The sequence below is a fragment of the Urocampus carinirostris genome, chromosome 9 (genome assembly GCF_059441175.1).
Source record: "Urocampus carinirostris isolate Australia breed hairy pipefish chromosome 9, RoL_Ucar_1.0, whole genome shotgun sequence".
NCBI classification, from domain to species: Eukaryota; Metazoa; Chordata; class Actinopteri; order Syngnathiformes; family Syngnathidae; genus Urocampus; species Urocampus carinirostris.
In genome coordinates this window covers 7,445,820-7,470,700 of record NC_142357.1, presented here as the reverse complement: position 1 = coordinate 7,470,700, position 24,881 = coordinate 7,445,820, and the positions used below count along the sequence as shown (strand labels likewise).

Below are 24,881 nucleotides of genomic sequence, written 5' to 3'. Positions count from 1 at the left end.
TCAGTTATAGACAAAAATGGCATTGAGAATTTTTGAGTACATTGGCTGTCGTTCAGTATGATTCTTAAAGTCTGAATACGTTCAATTAGTGGTATGTGCTCAAGCCAGACACAGAATCATGTTCAATTGTGTCTAATTGGTGTTAGTCTTGTAGGATGTTAAGTAGTGTACCAGTCTTGTCTCACACACAGTGGTTCCTTGGCATTCTGACAAAAGAACAAAACATTTCAGCAAGTGATCTGTTCATTGAAAAGATGTATTGTTTTGACCAAAACGTTCTCAAATAAAACACATAACGGTAAATTTGTTTTTGGCCGTTCCTTCCCATGTTTTATAAAGCCTTGCCTTTGAACCACATTCTGTGTGCTTTCTAAATGCTTCCATTTACATACAGTAATTTCAGCAGAGACATAACATGCATAATGTATACTGTAATAAGACTGAAGTTGGCCTCTGATGCCTGGTTAAGATCGGAAGAGGAATGCGTTCATCAGCTTCATTTATAGCAATGGCTAGTAAAGCGCAAGTCCCTATGGCAGATGACCTTTTTCTTCTTCAGTGGAGACTTACTGATCCAAGTCTAACGTGGTGGTTGGGGGCAAGTGACGGAAGGTGATGTGAGGTAAAATATGGGTGTGTCGCTGCTGATTGTGGATTATTGGTTGGAGTAGCATCGTATGGGGACGGTGTCTCTGGTGTGCCATCATTGACACAGGAAGCTCATAGTGTTCTGATTTATGACTACTGTGGAGAATTGAGTGCCTCATAAAGATTTGCTGCCGCCTAAGATTGAGTAATCACTGAAGTGATCTGACTTTGGTGGATTACATTTGCACCAAGCGGCTACGTCACCTTCAATGGTGCGACTTTGTCAGAGGATGCGCACACGAGGAGTTATTGTCCAACTTTGGCGCGTTGTCAAGGTCATATGGATTGGAAATGATTGTGTTTCCAATACTCCACTGGAGAGTTGCGCGTGATGAATCATCACTCCATTCCAAATCGACACCAATTAAGAAGGGTTTGTTTATTCTGCTATGGGACATGCTGTGGCTGTTCTTTCGGAACAAACACGCTCAGCCCTTTCTCTTTTCGTGAGCGAGACTTTGGTATTTACAGAGATTAGCACACTGTGCCTCTGTGGTTTTTGTGTGTTTCCATCTGCATGCTTCCGTATGCACTGCAGGGTGAGTATTTGTTTCAGGCCCGATGATTTGCCTCAAATGCATACACGGGTGCGCACGTCAGTGTTTACTCGTGTGGGGTGTTGGCATGTGCGTGCCAACAGTCATGTCACTTACTGTTTACTGTGTAGTCCAGCTATGTTCACGCCAGTAGTTTCATGTCTGAAAGGCATGCTGGATGAAATGTGTGGTTGTGTAGCACGTTGCCAGACCACTGAATTCATTTGCATTCATTTCACTACTGGTTTCTCCTCAGAGCTCATTCTAATTACCAGAAATCTCTCTTTTTTTCTCTCACCCATCTCCTAGTGATGCATCTGTCAAGATCTTTCTCTCTTTTTAGCCTGCAAGGAATCTGTTCGTATGGGTTTGTTTGCTGTCAAGCCCAGCTTACTTTTCTACAGTTTTACTGTTGAGAGTCACAGAAAAATATAGTGTGTGCATGTGAGTGAAAGCAATAATCCTTCATGCTCTTTGTGTGCTTGTTGTGATTGCTTTGGGGTTGAGGGAGATGTAGGGTGTGTTCATCGGAGAGCAAAAGTAGGGGGGAGAGGGTAGACCATCGTGAAGCATATCAAATCCAAGCACTACAATGGCCGGGGCGATTTCTAACCTCTTGAGTCTCAGCAATTTGCACTTTCAAACAATTTGCATTATCCTCTTACCCTTGATGCAAATGACTAAGGAGGCACAACATAAATAATTAGACAAAATTAAATAAGTGAATAATTAAACACATGAACAAAATTAAAATTTGATTCCATTTATACTTTTCTCTTCAGATGGATAACCTGAGTGGCCTGAAAGTTTCCCATTACGAAATGCATTTACCTATTCGCTTCTTTATCTGTATTTCATCAATTGTATGTTTTTTTTTTCATGTTTGGAACAGAAGTTAGCAAAATTGCATATTTTTGTAGTATTGGCTTCCTTCTCATTTGATTATGATCACCAGTATATGGAGGAATAGTTTTTTTTCCACTAACTAAACGGAACCTTAGTATAAAAAAGGTATGGTTGGATATGAAATTTTTGTTTTTGTTTTTTTTAAAACTATAATCCACTGTTTGTCCAAATGGTAGGAATTAGTTTTCACTTGTGGTATCTGTGCCTGGTATCGGTATCAATGACCACTCTTGAGTTGTCTTAAGGTGTTAAGTCTTAGGCTATACCATAAAACATGGTATTCAACATCCCAAATATCATTTAACATTTTTCATTTATCCAAATACATATCAAAAATAACATTTGATATACCGATTTCAATTTATTTTTTTCCCAAACATTTTAATATATATGTAGATCAATGGCATTTACAAATTGCATATCTGTTACAATTTGTAATCAATTGTTGGAGACCAATTTTATAATGCATTTTTTAACAGAATACTTTCAATTGATTGGGCTCTGGCTAAGAGTTACTACAAGGCGGCCTCACCTCGTGTATTGTGCAAGTTATTGAGAGAAAAAAGCCTGCTAAAAACGCAGACACACCCAGCAAATGGCTTTCTCTCAACCACAATGGGCTCTATGTATGTATTCATCCAGTGCTGCTTTATATATTGTTATCTCACTATTTTTATATCCAAAGTAGTATTTATTTTAATTAAAGTATTTTTCCAGATTATAAGGCGCACCTAAAACTCCAAATAGGCCAGGAATTTGAAAAGGCACATTTTATACCGGATAACATTGGTGGATAAAATTAAAATCGCAAACATTATGCATTTTGTGTGCATTACTAGACAATATTTTACGGGATACTACTGTATTTGTGCAATGCTTGATCGATCGAGAAATATATCAAAACATTGTATGCAATGGTAATCAAACCTGGGTATCAGCGGTAAAAGTGCAGAATCTTAATCATTAGATTGCTAGTGATATAGGTCATAAACACAAAGGCAATAGCTTTTATCTAATGAGATCAAATGTAATGCCGTCATATGTTACCTGTATCACTAGTGGATGAGTGGTTAGGTTTTACCAAAAGTGACGTGACCAGGGTTTGATTCCCAGTGCATACAATGTTGGTCCGCCACATTTGTTGAATGATCATTACACTAATATATGCCTAAACAACAGCTATGCAAAAAAAAATACATAGAGTAGCTCTTACTATAGTTTTATTTCCATGCGCCTTATAGTCCAGTACATATAAATACATTCCATTGCACATTTTTTGAGGGTATGTCTTATAATCAGGTGCATCTTATAATGTGTAAAATACTTTTATTTCATCTTTCTTTATTTAATTTCACAGAAGCCACAACCCATCAACCATTAGAATGATTAGATACTGTATCATCAAAAATTTGGTTGAAATGATGTCAGTTCATTGGTCACAGAGAAGGCCACTCCTTGAATTTACTTTTATAGAGTTCTTATTAATTGTTATTTTCCAGACGAGTTAAGATTTCCACTATATCACTAAATGTATTGCCTACTCCAGATCTAGCAACATCAGTGTTTCATTGTTGCTGACTTGAATTCACAAAAGCTATCATATCAAGCTGCTTGCTGAAATGTATTTTTTCTTGTTCCTTGGATGTAGGCTTGTATATTTGGTGAGGTAATGTTGTTTTTATTTTGCATCATGAACTATTCAACTGCACAACTTTTGGTTGTATTATTTTATACGGTGACCTCTGGTCTTGTATTATTTTATTCTATCACCTTAGATCAGGGGTCTAAAACTTGTGTCCCGGGGACCCTCAGGATGATTGAGGCGCCTGCCTGAATATGACAGGTGAAAAGACATTGTGGATTATTTGACTACTAGATGTTGCTGTTTTCTGTTTTGTAACTCACAAGTAAGAACACAAACTACGTAGAGTTAAAGTGATTTTGAAACTCCATTTGTTCTTCTATTTTTTTTGCCCAGTCTCTCGCCAGGTTGTTGTTTTTTCGGGTACCTGTGGCTGCAAGGCGGCACACAATTAGTTCATCTCGCTCTAGGCGAGGATATTGAGAAAAGTGAAACGATTTTAGCAGAACCTTTTGGTGGAAAACTCGATTTGGCAAAACTTCACCCAGGCCTTGAGCCCCTGGAGCCCTCAAGTAAATTGATCTTAGACAAAAAGTGATTAATTATTGAAAACATTTAAACACATTACTTCCACTTTCTGCCTTTTAATAATAAGTTGTTGATCATCTAAAAAAATGCACACTCAAGTTCAAAACTCCATGAGGCGCGTTTGTTTCCCAAAAAACTAATTTGTAGAATTCGGGCCCCTGCAGTGAGGCATTTGTGTGATGTTCAGATTCTCTCTTTAGAACGCTGGAGCTCCACTCTAGAGGGTTAGACACCTTCACTTGGGAAATGCTACTTTCAGAATCACCTGAAGCCTAAACATGGTTATGGAGTTGTTTTTGAAGATGGAGTTACAAACAGGCAATTACACAAATGCACACACATGCACTAACAAACACACGTACATATATATTCAGCAGTGCATATGCCTGAGTTTGATGTGGAAAAGCCATATGACTCATGACTGCTAATTATCATGCTCTGTATGAAAATTGATTGGGGGAGAAGGGGGAGCTGTGTGCCCTTAGTTTCTCCATTTGAACATTCTCCTTTTAATTGGACTATATGATTGTGTCACTTTTGTAAATGGAGTTCCTGCCGTTCATTCCAATGTCTGCAGAGATGAATCAATGGCTTATTTTGGTCTAATTGCTCCCTCTAAGCCCCGTGTCATCAACGCAATTATCAGCGCTTCTGCCAGCAGTTATTACCAATGTTTTCATCTTCATTGTTTTTATTGTTATCACCGCCGCTGTCGTCAGTAAAATCATCTTCTGCAACGTGTTTTTTTTCTTCTCCACGATCATTAGCAATATTACTCCCCATAATCTGGCAAGCAATATTATTTTTATAGATGATATTCCATCAGCTGCAATAAAATGAGCCATTCTATAAATTAAAACGTCTGATGAGATAACAAAGACAATAAACATGATTCTTCAAAATGTATAGAAAGTGGTTTTGTGTGATACTTTTTGGTATCAATGAACACCATATAAATACTGGTCCTAGTATTGCTCATACCATTTACACAGTACTTTGAAATCCATAAAATATTATAGTTTTTTTTAGATCATTTTCCTATTAGGGCAGCACGGCGGCGCAGTGGTTAGCGCATGTGCGGCACAGTTCATGTCTTGGGAACCTCCTGCGTGGGTTCAAATCCAGCTCCAGACTTCCTGTGCGGAGTTTGTATGTTCTCCCCGTGCTTGCGTGGGTTTCCTCCGGGCACTCCGGTTTCCTCCCACATTCCAAAAACATGCATTTCAGGTGAATTGGCCGGTACAAATTGTCCCTAGGTGTGAATGAGCGAGTGAGTTGTCTGTCCCTGTGTGCCCTGCGATTGGTTGGCAACCAGTTCAGGGTATCCCCTGCCCACTGCCCGATGATTGCTGGGATGGGCTCCAGCACCCCCGTGACCCTACTGAGGATAAGCAGTGTAGCTAATGAGATGAGATGAGATGAGATTTTCCTATTAGAATAGTATCTTGTTTCGCATATTCTTTATGAGTCTTTATAGTAGCTTATTGAACCTTTTTTTACTTGATGCTGCCATCTCCTGGCTTGTGTCATCATTGCAGCCTCCGTCAGCTATCTTATGATGCACGTGCTAGTCTGTGCATTTCATAGATGCGCAGGAATAATCTTTGCTTCTTTTTACCTTTCTTTGGGTTTGTGTTAGGGTTGCATTTGAACTCTATGTGATACAGGTCTATTCTTAATATCCGCATAATGGGAAAAAAAAAATCCCGGCAGGAAGGGGCATGACATCAGTCTCTAGCACTCCAATCAACCTCCATTCTTCCAACCTGATGTAGTCCGCCTTGAACAGCTCTCTTGAACAGCTCTAAACGGATTATTCTAGATTAAAACGTCTGGTAATTGGGAAGCTGCATTACTATTCTAATTACTACACTACCAGAAATCCCGGACTACTACTATTACATAAAAAATCAATATACATGCCAACACTAGTGCCGCAGCAAGGAGAGGTACACAATAATTATCGGACTTACAGTTAACATGATGTCATGGTTTTCGGCCAAATAGGAAAAATATACGCACTTACTAGTCACCTGTCTCCACAAATTTTCAACCAGCCAACACTACCTGTTAAAAATTTTCAAGCAATTTTGTATAATGATTGTTATAGGAAGTAGTAGCAACAGTTTAGCCTAAAATTAGTGGCATGGCTCAGAACAGGTATGGGTTGTTGTGAATGTAAGGGCTTCTGAATTTTAATCAGAACAGTACATTGCGTTCTAAAATGTTTTTTCTTGCACTGTGTATATGTAAAAGAATATTTGATTAAGATTAACTGCTGCAGACACATTTTAGAAAAGAGTGTCTTATGATGTGTTACTGTTCCATACTTTTTAATTTTACAACATGGACAAAAGTACTTTATGCTTATGGCTGTATACGTCTGTGGCTTGTATGGCAACTACGTTGCATTTTTTTCCTCGAATTTGTGCATGCTGGTTTTAGTAAGGTTTAATTGTACTGCATAGATTTTGCCTATCACACGTTCTTTTTTTTTAATGCAACCATCTCGATAAAAATCTATATTTTATTGTATTTTGTTTCTCTTAATACCACTTGATTTTTTTAAATAATTGTATGATATTCACATTCTTTGGTTTTAATTTCCAGTGTAATTGTTGGGTGTATGTGAACTGTTTTTGTATGCACACACAGATGCAACAAAATATAGACCTATGTATAATTCGTATCAACTTCATTTTAAATAATACCATTTTAATAAGTATGGAGCTTGGGTGCAATTTGAGATCCACCGACTGTGACTCATGTCCTATGTGACTGCTGTTACTCGTTCTTCCCCCTCTTGCTAAGTCCCAAGGTTCTATATTTCACCTCTTTATATATGTACCTTAAATGAGCAAAAGCTGATGATTGCTGGGATATGGAATTAGCGACTTTTCGGAGTCCTACATCTGGAGGGCTAAGACCAAAAGGAACCCAAGGGCAAAAGATGCTCAGCACTGTCACGGATGTCTTCCGAAGCTGTAATGGGCTCTGCCGACCCGCCTCTATCTGCTCCCCGCAGAGATGACTTGATGTTTCTCAACTCCAGGCTAACTGAAGAAATGTTGTGTGCCCCTCTGGCCTACATTGACTGACTTATACGGGTTACATCTAGAGCAGCACAGCTTGTGGTTTGTCTCTCTTTGTCTTGCAGCATGAAAGAAGAAGACTGCCTTTGAACACAGTGATTGGAATTGGATTTAAGGAGTTTTATAGAGTTAAATTTACATAGTTTTTGGGTGGGGGACTAAAAGCGATTTGGTTAAATCTTCTAAAATAACTTATAGTGACTAAGGGTGGGCGGTTCAATCCGAATATTGATATCATCAATCTCTAGCAAGTACTTGGACCGGGTCATTACTATTGTCTTATGATCAATATTGTCCTCCAATTTTAACTAGCACTATAATATTGTGTGTCATAGGATACATACACACATTTTAACTTTCAAATTTGATCAAATTGTGGTTACACCTTATTTGCATCACCGATTTTAATTCCTACATATTGTGCAATGGGAGGTGCCTTATTCTACGGACTATAAAGGCACACCTGATTATAATTTTGTTTTCATACATAGGTTGCATCGAACTATGAGATTAAAACAAGATAAACAGGAAAAAAAGAAATTGCATGCAACATGCATACTGTATGAGGGAATCTGGTTATAACTAAAAGGAATTTATTAATTCATAAATGGTTCATGTATGTAAAAGTATTTAATTATATGTATGCATTGCCAAATTCCTTAACTGTTTTACCAGCTACATAAAGGCACAGTAAATTATAAGGCACACTTTCAAATATCTGGCAAATTCGAGTTTTTGGGGTGTGCTTTATAGTCTAGAAACGACAGTATTGTAGTTGTGTTGTTGACGTTGATACAGAGTATTTGTTTTTTGTTACATTGCTGTTTTTTTCATTTGACTCTCTTGACTTGAGTTTTGAAACAATTATTATTGAACTATTTTAATATGTATTCTTTAAAGGTTTCACATTGTTTACACAATTTACACTGACTTCATTTTCAAAATATTGTGCAATGGAAGGTATTATATTTGTCATGTTGACTTTGTTAATTTTTTATGTATGTTACATTGCTGCTTGTTTAGGTTTGACTCTATGTACTTTTGCTCTTAGAAAACTGTAATAGAAACATTTATAACAAATACTTTAGGCCATTTAAGTTTAGATCCTCGTTATTTAATAAAAATATACATTTGCAGGCTGCTTTTGATCGTAAATGTAAACTAACTCAAGTGGAGGGGTTCATTTATTCAACGATCATACGATTTCCAAGCAAAAAGTATCAGTATTGGTCGAGACTACAATGTATTTAGCCCAACCAAAATGGTGACACACACCTCAACCATACCCACCAAGATTGCTCTTCATCAATCTGGCATTGCCGGTGCACAGCTTGTCTAATTATGAATACTGTATGGAATTGAGAAACATTACCTCAACTGTTTTAGTAAGCAAAACTGAAGTTAGTAATGAAAATATTTATTTACCAAGAGATTCAGTTCCGAATCTCGGGTTCTCCCGTGCTATTTTCCAGAAACAATGACTTCAGTTCACATCTCAAAAACAACATATCTAGATTTAATAAAAACTTAACTATTCACAGGTTTGTAAGATGCTTTTTTTAAGGAGTCTAAAAATGCTGGCTACCGTTCGAGGGTGTATGCTGCCTTTTGCTCAAAGACAGCTTATATAAGAAGGATTATATGTTGTTAGGGTCGTAAATCTGCCCAGAGGCCTGCAATATTTTATGGGCAGGGGTCCTTGCAGCATATCACAGCTGTGATATCGATGTTGGTTCAGCCAATCAAATTTCGAATTTGTTCAAAAGGGGATACTGGAAGGCCTAGAGAAATGTTACCGCTTTTAGAAAGAAAGATGAGGTCATTCACCAAATGATCGTGCTAACTCCCCACCATTTACCAAGTGCACAAACAAATACAGTATATTGTGTTGTTTAGATCACATTTTCTTTTTCAAACCACATTGGCTAAAGGAGGAAAATACATTTCTGAGGCGGATTTTTCACCAAAAGCCGCACATCATTAAGAAACTACTACAGGGAAAATTAGTTGTCCACCACTTTAAGCCAACAAACTATGAGAGGTACGTCAAACAAAGGGAACCATGCAGAGCTTATTTCCCTCATTGCTGAGAGAAATATGGATTTACATTACCACCTTTCCATTAAGAAAGTGTTTAGTGAGGTGTCAGGCAAAATACAAAACAACGGGATCACTGCTATTGCTGAAGTGATGGGGAAAAATATCAGAAAGGAAGTTATATAAAGCACGGTTCATCTCTGTTATGGTGGTTGAGATGACAGACGCAAGTAACAGAATGCAGCTCGCACCAGTTGTGTGTTATGTGACCGACACATAGTCAAGGAGCGCTCTGTCTGATTTGAAAATGTTACCTGAGAGAAGTGATCCGATGACATTGCAGGTCTTATCATCCGATATTTGGTGAAAAATGAATGTCTGAGTAAAGTCGTGGCACAGTGATATGACGTTGTCATGTCCTCTGGATTAAATGTAGTTAAGGATGTATTGTTGTTGTTTTCAATGATATTTTAAACTCGAAAAATTCAGTCAATAACACACAATCCTTAAAAAATGTGTTGATTAATCGGGTAAACCAAAACTACTGAAATTAGTTTGGAATAAAACTGAAAATTAGTAAATCAGACATTTTGGAAATTGTGCATTCCTTATAATTTGGCCACTGGTTTGGACAAAGAAAACATACAAAAAACATATTCCCCCACATTTATTTATATAATGAAAGCTAAGGAAAAAAACAGCCATTATTCAATTTTAAGGACCAAAAATACTGATGATTAATAGAAGTTGTAATTCAAAAGGAGTATGATCAGTTAACTGATTATTCGAATAGTTGTCATTTAATGTAATAATTGAGTGTTGATTATCTAAGGTCAATTTACCTTTGTACACGAATATAACCATATGTCTTGAGGGATTATCTCATGAATATTTTTAGGGATGTAAGCTTAATTTTCTTAAAAGCACATAATGTGTTTTGCTTGCTTGTGTATTAAAGTAGGACCACACAATCAAAAGTTAATCAACCTACAGTGTCCGCCTTTTAAAATCTATTGAATGAAATATGTACTCTGTGATATCACATTGTGTTTATTTGAATTTATTTCACAGATAGGCACGTTTTTCTTAAACATAACTAAATTCAATGTATATTACTAACATGTGTTTATGAATATATAGTAGTTTCCAAAAGCCAATCTCTAAGTCGGTTATGATATGGTTAATCACACAACACATTTAGCAAATGTATTCAGAACAACAGAAAGTCAGAATGAGAATTGCATTACTTTTTCTAATTACCACAATTAAATAATCAGTGAAGCATAAGTAAACACAATAACATGCAGATTACTCTCACATGAGTGTCTCACGCAGAGTTGTGCAATCCGTGCTTCATGCCAAACCATTTTTTTTAAATTATGTCAGACTTCAGAATAAAATGGAAACACTCTCAGCATACATTATAACCACTGCACTAAGAAATCATACTGATAATGATACAGTAAGCAGTTAAACATTGTATATGTTGAATTCTACTAGCACAGGGGTCGGGAACCTCTGGCTCGCGAGCCATATATGGCTCTTTCTACGAGTATCTGTGGCTCAGAGACAGATTTGATTGCATGCAAAATTTCTCCATCTTGTCCAAAAGTTGTTTCGTCTATCCTATTAAGTTACACGTAAAGCTAAACCGAAACTTACTGACAAATGATTACTTCGCAGTATATATATGGCACGTTTTTCACTACAATTTACAGTCAAGGTGTCACACAAAAAAATGGGGAAAAAAAAACTCGTTTTAGCTGTACAACGCTAAAGAATCCTTTATATAAAAGTTCACTATGTAATCTGTGTTCAGTGTTCAGATACCTTATGATGAATCCACAGAACTGTAAATACGCCAAAACACCGGAAGAGAACTTAGTCATTTGATTGGGTGAGTGGGAGGGATGGGTGGAGCTATGCAAAAAGTACAAGCACTCCTTCCCATCTCTCGCCAAAGGTAAGCACATAAGGCTCCCTATTCTCAGAATGTTGTGACGTTTTTACAAAATAAATGCTTGCATCTGGTTTTGAAACCAATATGTATGATAAAAAAGGGTCAAAAGGAGTTTAACCGACCTTGAGTCATTGCAAGAAAGAGACAAGTTTAAAGTGGTATGTTTGTTGATTTTGGGACAGGGGCTCTGGCATTATTCTCTTTTCATAATTTTTATCAAATCATCAAAAATAAATGTGCTGAAGACTAAGCTTTTGTCTGGGGCGCGGGTTTAGCAATTTAGTAAATTTGTCTCATAATATATGGTGTGGCTCTTTCTGTCACGGTCGCCTTGGTGACCAGTCTGCCCCGCCCTCTGGGCAACAGCTGAAAGCAGTTCCACTAATTGTGGATCTGCTACTTAAGGCTGCATTGTGGGTTCAGCGGTTGCTGGTTCATTACTCATTATTCACAATCCCGGTCTGTTATGCCTTGTCCTGTTTTAGTCTGTTATGCCTTGTCCTGTTGAGTTCGTGCCGGAGGAACTCTGTATTGTTCTGTTTTGCCTCGGAGTATTGGGCGACTTTTATTTTATTAAATAAAACCTATGGATCGTCAACGCATTTGAGTTCTCCCTTCATGCCTCCTGCCTCCGTTCTGGTCCGGTCACCTTCCACGCCACCACGTCTCGTGACAGAATGAACCAGCCAACAAATAGAACTCAGCGAACGATCCCAGCGCGACTTGGGGAGAGCTGGAGAGCGCAGTTCGGCAGGCGCCTACTGAGTTGGCCTTCCCTGCCCGTTCGAACCACGGCCCCGCCCGTCGTGGCCCTTGCTGTGCCTCGAATGGAGTCCCAGGAAGAATTGACGCCTGCCTGCCCGACTCCCGTGCCGATTGCCTGCTATTCCCTCTCCCCTGCGTGCAAGTCCGACTCCGACTCCGCTGCCCGTCGGGCCGACTCCGACTCCGCTGCCCGTCGGGCCGACTCCGACTCCGCTGCCCGTCGGGCCGACTCCGACTCTGATGCCTGCCTGTCCGACTCCCGTGCCGACTGCCTGCTATTCAGTCTCCCCTGCGTGCCGGTCCGACTCCGCTGCCTGCCAGTCCGACACCGCTGCCTGCGTGCCAGTCCGACACCGCTGCCTGCGTGCCAGTCCGACTCCGCTGCCTGCGTGCCAGTCCGACTCCGCTGCCTGCGTGCCAGTCCGACTCCGCTGCCTGCGTGCCAGTCCGACTCCGCTGCCTGCGTGCCAGTCCGACTCAGCTGCCTGCTAGTCCGACTCCGCTGCTCCTGTTTTGCCGGTTCTGATTTTGACTCTCTCATGTCTTGCCTGTTCTGATTCCACCTGTCCTGTCTGAATTGCCACTCTGAACCCGAACCCCCTGAGTCTGACTCTTCTGAACCTGAACCCCCCAGAGTCTGACTCTTCTGAACCTGAACCCCCAGAGTCTGACTCTTCTGAACCTGAACCCCCTGAGTGCGACTCTTCTGCATCGGCCTGACCTGGGTGCGACTCTTCTGCATCGGCCTGACCTGGGTGCGACTCTTCTGCATCGGCCTGTCCTGAGTGCGACTCTTCTGTAGAGGCCTGTCCTGAGTGCGACTCTTCTGTAGAGGCCTGTCCTGTTTACCTGTTCTGATTTTGCCTGTCCTGTTTACCTGTTCTGATTTTGCCTGTCCTGTTCTCGTCGGTTCTGCCTGTCTGTTATCCCCTGTCCAGTTGCCCACCAGAACCCCTCCCTGCCGAGCGCCGATTCCGATCCGCCCGACGCAGATGGCGCCTGCCTCTCCCCGTTCCTGCGTGTTCGGAGGAGGGAGCGGGGTTGCCCCAATCGCGAGCGTCAACATTCCGGGGCGTGAGGTTGTAATTTTTTCTTTTTGGGACCTCGGGAGCTGTCCCTTAAGAGGGGGGCTCTGTCACGGTCGCCTTGGTGACCAGTCTGCCCCGCCCTCTGGGCAACAGCTGAAAGCAGTTCCACTAATTGTGGATCTGCTACTTAAGGCTGCATTGTGGGTTCAGCGGTTGCTGGTTCATTACTCATTATTCACAATCCCGGTCTGTTATGCCTTGTCCTGTTTTAGTCTGTTATGCCTTGTCCTGTTGAGTTCGTGCCGGAGGAACTCTGTATTGTTCTGTTTTGCCTCGGAGTATTGGGCGACTTTTATTTTATTAAATAAAACCTATGGATCGTCAACGCATTTGAGTTCTCCCTTCATGCCTCCTGCCTCCGTTCTGGTCCGGTCACCTTCCACGCCACCACGTCTCGTGACACTTTCCCAAAATAAAATTAATATTTTTTGCTTTTATGGCTCTTTGAGTCAAAAAGGTTCCCGACCCCTGTACTAGCACATAAATCACAATAAAGAATGCATTAACAAAATATTTGTAATAAACAGAGCAAAATATGGGAATAGGAGAATTAGTATCAGGGCTCTAAGGATTCCTAGTTGCTGAAGAACAAGAGAGACTTAAAACTCATGGTGCATAACACTCACACAGTATGCAGCAGATTAGTCCAATATATTCCTTTGGCTTTCACAAGCAAAAAAAGGAACCTTTGTACTACATATCTATTTATTTTGGCACTTCTTGACGCATTCCCTTTTCTGATCAAAATAAATAATCTCAAATTCATACTAATTCTACTTTTTTCTGTTTGCTAATTCAAATGAAATAAATAGGTCTAGGAAATAGATGTAGACATACGCTTATAATTCAACACAAACCTGTTATGCGTACTAAAAATATAAATTGTTTGTAGGTGTATGATGTGCATTTTTGTAGTGGGCCACCGGCAATAATACAGAGGTTTTTTGACTGAGACTTGACTGTATGTGCCAGTGAAACCAGAAAGTACATAACTATTTGACATGATCAAAGAATGAAAAGATCATTTAGACAGATGGGAGACATAAATGTGTAAAAGGCAACTCAGCCTTGATCTCTGATCAATACTCAGCAGGGGTTTTTCAAAAGAAGACAAAACCGGTTGTTTGGTCAAACATTGCAACGAAAGAAATCACTAAGACATTTTTGACATGTCAATGTAAAATACGGACAAAGTAAATGTCATCCTAACAGTTTTTTTTATCATTGTTGCAAATGCTCGCCATCGCTATAATAATCAGTGTAACTCAATGTAGATTACGGACAGTCAGTCCTGTTGCTATGCAGATCAATCATGCAATCATGTTAAAATGTAACCATTGTACATTACCTGATTGTGACAAGCAGAGTCCGACTGTGCAAAGGGTCAGTTAGAGTGGACCAAGCACTGATATTTTCTCTGTCACATGCTGCTCCTCACGGTTGGTAATGGGTGGCTAGAGCCCTATGGGTGTGAATACTGGTACAGCTAATGTGGTTACCTGCCCTTTGAAAATAGAATCAGAATTCTCTTTGTCACTGTTAACAATGTAGTAAACATTGTTTTCAACAAAATTAGATACCACACTCTGGTAATAGCATGATATAAAGGCTCAGAAGGAAAAAAAAAATGATACAATGAATGTTGGGTTTATTAAGCAAAACATTTTATAAGGTAGTTCTTGGAGATTGCACTAAATTGCAAGTTCAAGAGTTATTTTTTGTTTTGTTTTTGTTTGCATGATTCTTTTTGGTCAGTTTCATTGATTTTAAAGGTTTTTGTTATTTTAACCACTGGCCACAGACATTGTTTTCATCATATTTACAAACTACTGTAATCCGTCCAAAACTGGCAACAGTATTCTTTGATTACAAATGTGTATTTGTATCCACCTGTCTTCAATTGTGGTTGCTGTTTCTCTCTGAAATATACTAATAAGTGTTTAATCCAATGCCGACCCTTAAGCACACAGAAATATGCCATTCATTAAATAAAATGATCTAAATAAATAGGAAAAGGACACACTATCACATACATTTTAGACCATAAATTTGTAATCATCAAATGTTTTACCGTCTCCTTACGACCGATGCAGGAATGGCAATTTTGCAAATGTTGCTTGTGTTAGGGGCTTAAAAGCTACTTACGTTCCACAACTGGGTGGCACATGTGATTGCCGTTGAGTCCCGTAATTTGTGCATGCTCCACTTGACATCTTCTACTTGCTTTTGCAAGCTTTTCTGAGTCTTACTCATTTTCACTGTTGACAACTCATGTTAGCTTTGCTACTAGCAGTCGTTTAAGTGTTTAGCTGTTTCTTTGTCAAAAAGTTGCTGAGTCTCTCTATGTCTTTTTTATTTGCTAGCTGTTCTTGAAAAAAAAAAAAAAAAACACTAAATTCGTGATCCAAGGTTTTGACGCTTGACAATTTTTGGTTTGCTCTCGTTAACTTTTACTGGCATTTAAAGTAGCTTCCCTCAGTAGTTGTTAATATTAGTGACTGAACAGCAGTCAGCTCTACTTCTGACCATCACCAGTTAGCTGCTATCTACAAGCCAACATGCATGTGTGTGGACATTTTTTATCTTTGTTTTATCCATGAGCACTTGTGTTGTCAGACATGTGCCCTACCCAGAATGGCAAACAGTTTCGACAGCTAAGCTAAACACGGAAGCTTGCTTAGAGATGCTATCCCTTTAACTCATACGTATCTATTGTTTTCCGTGTCATTTAAAATATTTAAATGAAATTAATACGATCATCTACAGTTTGAAGAAAGTTTTAAGTGTGTTACTTTAGATAACAGTTAATTCAAGTAAGTAACTTAACTGACTTCCGGTAACACTTGGCAGGTCTGCCTAGCTTCACCCGTTTAAGGACACTTCAGTAGTTCTGTATTGTACATAACACTTTTAACACTGTTTTTATCTTATCCGCCTAAATCTAGCTCACTCACTCTTTTGTTGTCGCTTGACTCGATTCACACGATTCCATGTAATTTCACCCTTGCAAAACCCTTTTGAAATATGCAAATCGATTCTGTGAAGTTGTGTTCATTGGGTTTCCATCGCGCAACTTATTTGAATGTTTTTGCTCAGTCCTTTGAGGCATTTTTGTGATTAAAGGTTATATGAATAAATGTTACTTGACTTGACCTGAACAGAATTAAACATCCTGAAGGACTTCTTACATGCCAGCCTTTTTGAAATTATACCACCACATAGCCTGAACCAACAGACTGAGATCTAGTCTTTTCCCCAGAGCTATCAACTCACTAAACCACAGTTTTGGAAAACAGTTTTAAGTGCAATATTATGGTTATGTATAGTTTTTACTTTAAATATGAATACTTTATATAAGAGGTGATACTTCATATTTTTTATGTATTATATGTTTTATTGTATTTTTTCCACCTGGAGTGCAACTCTAATTTCGTTGTAGCAACACAATGAATAAAGATGATCCTGGTAAGACGTTTCAACTTCTCCCAAACCAAACACTTAATTACTGTCCTTCTGCCATGTCATGCAAATTGATTAAACATGGTTTTAAACATGTGTTCCAAGCACTTTCTGTCTGCTCAAAAAATGTCACCTGTCTTGGGACCAATCTTTAGTTCTTATTTTATGTTCCTGAACATATTTGGTGTCGAGGGAAAAATTCTCAGTGTTCACAGAACCATAATACAACCATATGGCAAGAGTTGTCCCCTAAAAACAGTCCCTGGGCATTTGATGTGCATTCATGGATAGACACAAACACATATACCGTAGCTACTGTTGCCTTCACACTTGCAAACTGGTTCTATTTGAAGCATGGACACACAAGAAACCAAACATTTCTGTAATTAGTGTGAAGTGGAAGCCTGAGAGAAAACAGGGACATCAGGGATGAGGATGCGGAGGAATTATAGCGTAAGAGAATGTTAAATGATGGAGAGAAAGTTCTCTATTTAGACCCCGAGGTTACCAGTGTGAGCGGGTTACAGCTGGCTAGCTCATTCCGCTGAGCTTCATATCTCATAATAAACATCATATGGGTAGTTCGGGCTTGTGGGTGAGGATTAAGTCAAAGCTGTGAGCTCTTAAAAGACTTAACACCATGGACAGCCCAGTAGCTATTTATAGGAGTACTGGGAATGTATCAAAACATGCATTAAAGGAGGCAATGGACGTTTTGATGTTGATTGATGTTGGCCAGAACGTTGACCATACACTTATAGCGAAATCAATGTTTGGACTAAGAGTCATATCTAATTCATCTCGCCTTTTGGAGCAACCCAGCAGTGTTTAGATATTCTATATCAGGCAAACGACTGACAAACGTTTTGATCAATCTCATTGTCTAAAGCAGGGGTCTCCAGGTAGCCCCTTAAAATCCCCTCAGTAGGTCATGGACAGGTTCTGAAAATATTTCACCAGTTATGGGTCATTGCTGTTTTCTAGTAAATTAGATTTCTAACCAATCACATTTATGTGGTTGACTTAACTTCTAATAATAACGGATGCTTGAAATTCTTGAAGATGCTTGAATAATAATATTTTGTTTTCAAGGATTGAAACGTGCTTGGATTTTAGGCAAAGCGCTTGTAACTGATTGAAATTGTTGCCATGTTTCTCAACAAGCCTGCTTAAAAATGACACAGACACTCTCTGGAGGCTTACTTTGCCCACGCATTTCTTCATTTATCATAATTAACAGAAGCTGGCAATAGTTTGTATGAGATTGTCCTATGGAGCGTCATTTTCTCCACAAGTTCGTTCGCACCCTAAAGGAAAGGTGCATGCTACACCTATGACTTGTGTATTCATGCAAAGATTACTGGGAGAGATTTGTCTCAAAAACATTAACAGAAGTATTGTTCAGTTCCACAAATATATTTGTGATTTGCTCAAGATCTAAAATTCATTTGTTTAAATAAATGCACAAGCAAGTTTAAAAATCACATGTATAAAGCTGCAAAATACATGATTCACACCGGTTTTAATGATACTCGTTAAATTGGCAAATTGGCTTTGAAAGTCCTTAGAAAGTTCTTGATTTTGGCGTACAAACCCTGTAATAACAACCTGCTAATAACATGATAACAAGAGAGTAACTTGTTACTTTAGAAATGGTCATTAAAAATGTAGCCCCTCATAACAATCAGTGCCGAAAGGCTGTTCTCAACTTCAAAATTATCCACAATGTGTCAACACACAATATATATTCATGATTCTTTCGCGTGACACGTTTCTGTATAGTTTAATCAAAACACACACATGGACATTGAAAGGAATTTGTTAAATTTACGAAAGAAAATTGAACAAAACACAATAATTGAGACTGAATAGTAGAATTGAGAGATAGAGAGAAAAGATAGGCACAGATATGGATAAATACATCAAAAGTGAACACAACAGTTTGAACAGTTTGAAAACCTGTGTTACGAAAACTTTTAGAAAACAAATTTGGCTATTGGTCATTATTCAAACCAGATGAATATTTCCAGAATAACAGTAATTTGTTATCTGATCAACTAACCAATTAAGAGGTCTAAGGTCACTTCTTGATCAAGAAGAGATGGGTCATGCAAACATAGGAAGCCCTAAGGGCCCGGTCACACAGCCGTTTGCGTCTGTATCGCGGGTAAAATTTTGCGGGTTTTTTTGCCCATGGTTGCCCGCGATGGAAAATGCGCAAAATTGGCCAACCCGCTGTTCATCGGTGGTACGCCCGCAAAACAGACGCCGGCGACTGTTCCGCTTCCTCATCGCGTCATTTCCGTGTCATTTTCTCGTGTGGACCATGGGTATAAAAGCTGCCGAGCCAGCGTTATGCCGAGAAATGCATCCTTGCCGAGATTACTACAACCACTTTTACCTCGTTCTATCTAACTTTTATATAACTTTTAGGGAAACCAAAACCACTTCGTCTTGCATTTGTTGGGAATGTAATACAACTTAAACCATTCCGTGTTTGTATTTGTTGTGAATGTAATCGAACGGTAATGTACACCGTATACAAATCACTTTTGAGCAGGTAACATGTTTATTTTGCCTTTTTCTATTCAAATCGCTCGTATTGAAACTGTTATGCACTCTACCATAAAGCTTATTTCTGCATAATAAGCTTTACGGTAGAGTGCATAACAAATCTCAAAAGTGATTTATATACGGTGTGTATTACCGTTCGATTACGTTCACAACAAAAACAAAGACGGAATGGTTTAAGTTGTATTACATTCCCAACAAATGCAAGACGAAGTGGATTTGGTTATATGTTCATCATTACATTCCCTAAAAGTGAGATAAAACGAGGTAAAAGTGGTTGTAGTAGCGAGGGAATGCAAATCTCGGCAGGGATGCATTTCTCGGCATAACACCGGGCTGTAGAAATCCTAACCGCTCAAGACACAGTCCCGTGGAGATCAAGATTTCAAGTTATGGCACAGAAGAAGCCAATACGTTATTATTGTAATAGTTTTTCATTTTTATTTGATTATATTGTTATGAAATGAAAAGAAATGTCAAGAAATAAAAATGGATTAAGACGAGGTCACTACGGTGACGGGGATCCATGTTCACCCCTTGACGTCTCGAGCACAACTGACGTGTGCTCGGCAAATCACACTGTATATACGCGGAGAAAGGCGTTTGACCGTCACACGCGTAACACGCTAATTTCACGTAATAACACCGCGATACAGGCGCAGAACATGCTATGACCGTGCTCCACCAGCGATTACCCGCTGAAATTTCGCGTCCTACCCACGTGTAACCACGCCCTGGCCGCGGCCATAGCACGTCGTTCCGCGTCATTACCTCGTGTGCCTCTCGCGATTAACACGTAGTCTAAAGTTTTGAGCAGCGCAAAACGTTTTCGCGCTGCCAACCGCGTGTGAATTTCCGACCGCGTGTAAAGCACTGCTGTATCTCGTCTGTATGGCGATCTCAAAGCGTCCAACAGAGTCCGCTTCACAGGCAGAAATTTCTGGCCGTGATTCAGCCTCGATACAGACGCAAACGGCTGTGTGACCGGGAGACAGTCTCAAGCCACAAAAATCCCCTTTCTGGGCAAAAGATTGTTGTTGGCAATTATAGAGTCTTGTGGACTCTCTGCAAGATTAGCATCCCAATGCCCCAGGCTGGTTAAAAAAAGCAAGGCCGGTCTGTTTTGTCTAGTCCTTGTATTGCAAGGAGCTTTCTGGCAGCATGCGTTAGCATGTTGAAATTGGTTTTAAGGTAACTAAGCAGTACGCAGACTGAAAAAGGATTCAGTCATGTGTGACAGTTGATCGACCCAATCATCTGAAGGAAAATGTTTTGACGTCATTCATCATTTTGACCAATGAAATAGCCGAAACTTAAAACATTCCTTTAGTAAATGTATGTCCTTTTGTGTCCTGTGGATTCCAGTGGGAGATGTCAAAAGTTGCAATGTTCCCTACACACTCGTAACTTACAATTATCCTTACTGATCTTTTGAAGCTAAATGTTGATTTAACTGTTTGTCTATGAACCCATGTCACCCCTTCCCAACCTTTTTTTCAGAGTTACCCAGCAGTCCAAGCGGTCAGTTCACATTTCGTCCGTTACCGCCACCTCCTCCACCCCCACATGCCTGCACCTGCGCCCGCCCAGCCCCCTACACCCAAGTCAGCCTGCAGAGGAAAACAATGCCGACGCGATGTCAGGTCAGCCAGGGTGTCCAAGGGGCTGAAACGGGTTCGAACACGGATCCAGCACAGCTTCACGACAGCTGGGTGCTCAACAGCAACATCCCACTCGAAACCAGGTTGGGCTATTCTACAAATTGGTTATGTTGTTAAAAGAACATGGAAAGCACATTGAAAAATTTCCGTTTGGAAAACGTAGTACACAGTGTTCTCGTTTGCCCGCGTCCCTGCGTCCTAGACGCATTAATTTTGCTGGGGACGCATTGTGTCAAATCAACGTGCATCCCCGGGACGCAACTTTTTTGACACGAAATTATCATTTTTTGACAAAGATTTACCGCACTCCAAACTTTTCGTGAGGCAGATCCACCATTGTTGTTTTGGTCTCGCAGTTCGAGGCGATCTCAAAGCGTCCAACAGCGTCTGCTTCAAGGCCAGTTTGCACGCCGATCTCCAGTTCGAGTTGTGTAGTGAAAGTCCGTTTCTTTTTAGAGAACCGGCTTTTTCGGCTCAACTCATTAAAGAGAGCTGGCTCTCAAATGGCTCACTTGCTTTGATGCATTATATTACGAATGATTATTTTGTATAAAGAAGTTAAGAAAAAAAAGAAGTATAAAAGGAGAAAATGAAAAAAAGACAGGTTTGTCAGGTGATCTATTTTAATCAGTATATTACCAACAATAATTTAATGCAGAAAATGAATTCATAATTTGAATAAGAAAATGTATTATTCTACTTCATCATATTTGCATGTATTTTTTCCTTCTACAGTGAACTTTTTTGCAGTAAACCTCATTCATGTCGAGCAACTCAGTGTCTCACAACAAAATGTTCATTAACAATATATATAATATAAGGAAACACATATACAGTATAACATGTTAAACTACATAAACAAACGTGTTGAAAAAAAGTTTTTTTTTGTATTTTGTAAGGGAAAATACGACAGTTTGTAAGGGCATGGAGCACACTGAACTTTGGGGACCCATAGATCTCTGTTGGGACCCATAGATTTTTGAGCATGCGAGTCCCCGGGACCCATCACTTTTCAGAGGTAAAATGAACACTGAGTACAGTGGAGAAAACAATAATATTTTTAAAGGGGCAATGTGTAATATTTGGCTACTAACTGTCGTTGTATTGTTTATTGCAAGCAAAAACAAGTGCTACAAAGCATAAGAAGGAAATTCAACTACAGAAAACTGAAACGGAAAAAATCACATTGATATTCTTCTCTTTTTCTCCTCAGCCTTTCACAAGGTTTTTGGGTTTTGTGGGTATCCTCTAGAAGCAAGATGATGGACAATAACATCAGCTCTTTAGTTGCTAATTAGCTAAACAGTTCTTGTAGGTTTGCTTATCATAATCATAGTACTGACATGAGTACTCTACTACTTTGAGTATTGCATCGAAATAAAATATTGTTTTTCATCGAGCACGCCTAACTAAATCTGTGTCGTTTTAAATAACTTAATTCAAAAAGAAAAACTCTCAGAAAAGGAAGTGTCATTAATAATATCTTGCCAGTAGGATCGCAAATGTGGCAGCAGGCAATCAGTCACGATATTTGTCGTAACCACACTAAATTAATGAACAAATAAAGTACTGGTTTTAGCAGATGATAAAATTAGGAATATTGAGTTCAACTGCAAGAATGTATTTGTAATATGTTCAAATGAGGCAAAACTAACTTTTGAGTGTTAATCTGACAAAGCACGCAATACTTTAATGCTTGTATACTCATGTTTTTTTTCTTGAATGATAAGATAAATGGTGTGTTATCCTTCCCTGTTCATAGTAATTCCTGTTTGACAGTTGCACCGAACCTCTTTTTTGACCAAAAGAGCCATGAAAGTAAAATATATTTTTTTAGAGAGTCACACCATACATTTTAATACAAATTCAACCACCGCCCAACCAGACAAAATAAGTCAGTGCATTTTATTTAACTGTGTGTAGTTTGATTACAATTTAAAATATTTGAAATAATAGTAATGCCAGGGCCAATTGCTTGAAATGTAGCTGAAGTGTTTGTAAATGCTTAAAATTGTTGCCGAGTTTCTCTTCAAGTCTGCTTGGAAATGACCTGGACACTGTCTTCTTGTGGCTTCATTTTATCATGATTAAGTCGGGAGGCATTAGCTCAGGAGGTAGAGCGCTCGATTCCCGGCTCCTCCGTGTTATATGCCGACGTGTCCTTGGGCAAGACACTGAATCCCTAATACCGCCAATAAGCAGGTCGGCGCCTTGCATGGCTGCATGGCTGCTATTGGTGTGTGAGAGTGTGTGTGAATGGGTAAGTTTGAAGCACATTGTAAAGCGCTTCGGGAGGTCTTCATTGACTTGAAAAGCGCTATATAAATGCAGACCATTTACCATTAATGGCAGCTGCCATTAGTTTGTATGGCATTTTCCTATGAAGCATTATCACCCCTATGGATCACACCCAAGAAGACAGGTGCATGCTACAGCTAAACATGGTACTATGGAATGTGTTGTAGTGCAAGGATTTGGTGGTTGGTTGTATCTCTTAACCACTAGGGTCGTAGGGGCACAACTTCCTGTCGTGTGTCTTGGGTAAGTACAGCCTGGTGGCGGCCATCTCACTCCAGGCCAACATATGTTTCCACCTGGTCTTAAACCAGGTAACAATCGCCTATCAGGTGAACGTGCTAACCACTGCACTATGGAAACACAGTGCAAGGACTACAAATCAACTAATGACATTTATTATTGGCCATGCAAAACATAAATGTAGCGTTTACTAGTGGTAAATTGTAACGGGAAAAAACGTCCTTTTCTTTAAAATATAACCTTTAGATTCATGTTAATTTTTCACTTACCGTACATGGGGGGAGATTTGTCTCCAAAAACTTTTCCCCACATCTTGTTCACATCAAAAAATATATTTGCGGTTTCTCAACATCTAAAAATCATATGTCTTGATGAACGCACACGCCGGACTACACATCGCATATGTTAATCACATACATATTTGTGCCTCTGCGAAATACATGATTTAATCTGGATTTCATAGTTAAATGGTACCGAAAAAATTGGAAATTTGACTTCAAAAGTCCTCAAAGAGTGCTTGAATTTGGCCATGAAAAGGGTGCACCAACAAGGTCAATCAAGTGATTATTATTTGTCCTCCATTCCGTTTTATAGATGGAAATCTTTAATATGTTTGAAATCTACACATATTTGTCTTAGAAGTCCTGCGCCATAAGTTATTTGTCATGTTTTCATTTCTTGTACAAACTAAGCTTGAATGATAACTGGGAAATTGCCGACGTCACACTCTCATTGAGTATTTGTATGCATTTCATTGGCTAGAAACCAAGAAAGTTTAAATCCTAATGGCATTCCTTCTCACGAGCCTTAAAGATAGATAAGCTCTATAGTGCTATGCAGACAGTGCTAGAAATAAGGTATTTTAATTAGAGCCAGATGTACTCATGAAAAGAGCCACACATGGCTCAAGCCATACGTTTCCTGACCCGTGCACAACACAATACAGCAACATCGAATGGTCAATTACGCAGTACATGTTTTGAAAGTGCACCAAAAATATAGGACAGCACACGAGCCTCATGAGTAATATTACACGACTTAGCACACCATCAAAGCCATTGTGAATCTTTCAGGTTTTTCCCTGTATTTTCTCAACACACCTCGGAAACTCCACAAAGATACCATTATGCGTTAAGACGTCAAAAAACACAATACGCCATCTCTCTCAAATCCTCTTTTTGGAACATATTGGAATTCCACTTTCAGTTGTGGCACCTGCAGACGCACCGCGCCGTATAATGTGCGGATATGAGCCAGTGGAATTTCATCCTATCAAACGGAATTAAGTATTTCCCAGCTGCATAAGTAATAATTGATCAGAGAATTATTTCGCACATTCTCATTTGTGAGGCTGATTTTCAGAAGAAGGAGAAAGGTGCAAAAGAATATGTTTGCATGTTTAATGAGGCCTCGGTGTGGCGGCTGCTTTCTGGCATTATGGAGATGAGAT

The 24,881-nt window shown here is 39.4% G+C and overlaps 1 protein-coding gene across 1 annotated transcript in view; it reads left to right on the top strand.

Moving 5' to 3' along the window:
• The window catches only part of tenm1 (teneurin transmembrane protein 1), a 381,706-nt gene that overhangs the window by 117,622 nt on the left and 239,203 nt on the right, over positions 1–24,881 (top strand). The window contains exon 4 of the mRNA XM_088344425.1: positions 20,733–20,976. Coding sequence (XP_088200551.1) covers positions 20,733–20,976 — 244 coding nt within the window. The remainder of the gene's footprint in view (positions 1–20,732; positions 20,977–24,881) is intronic.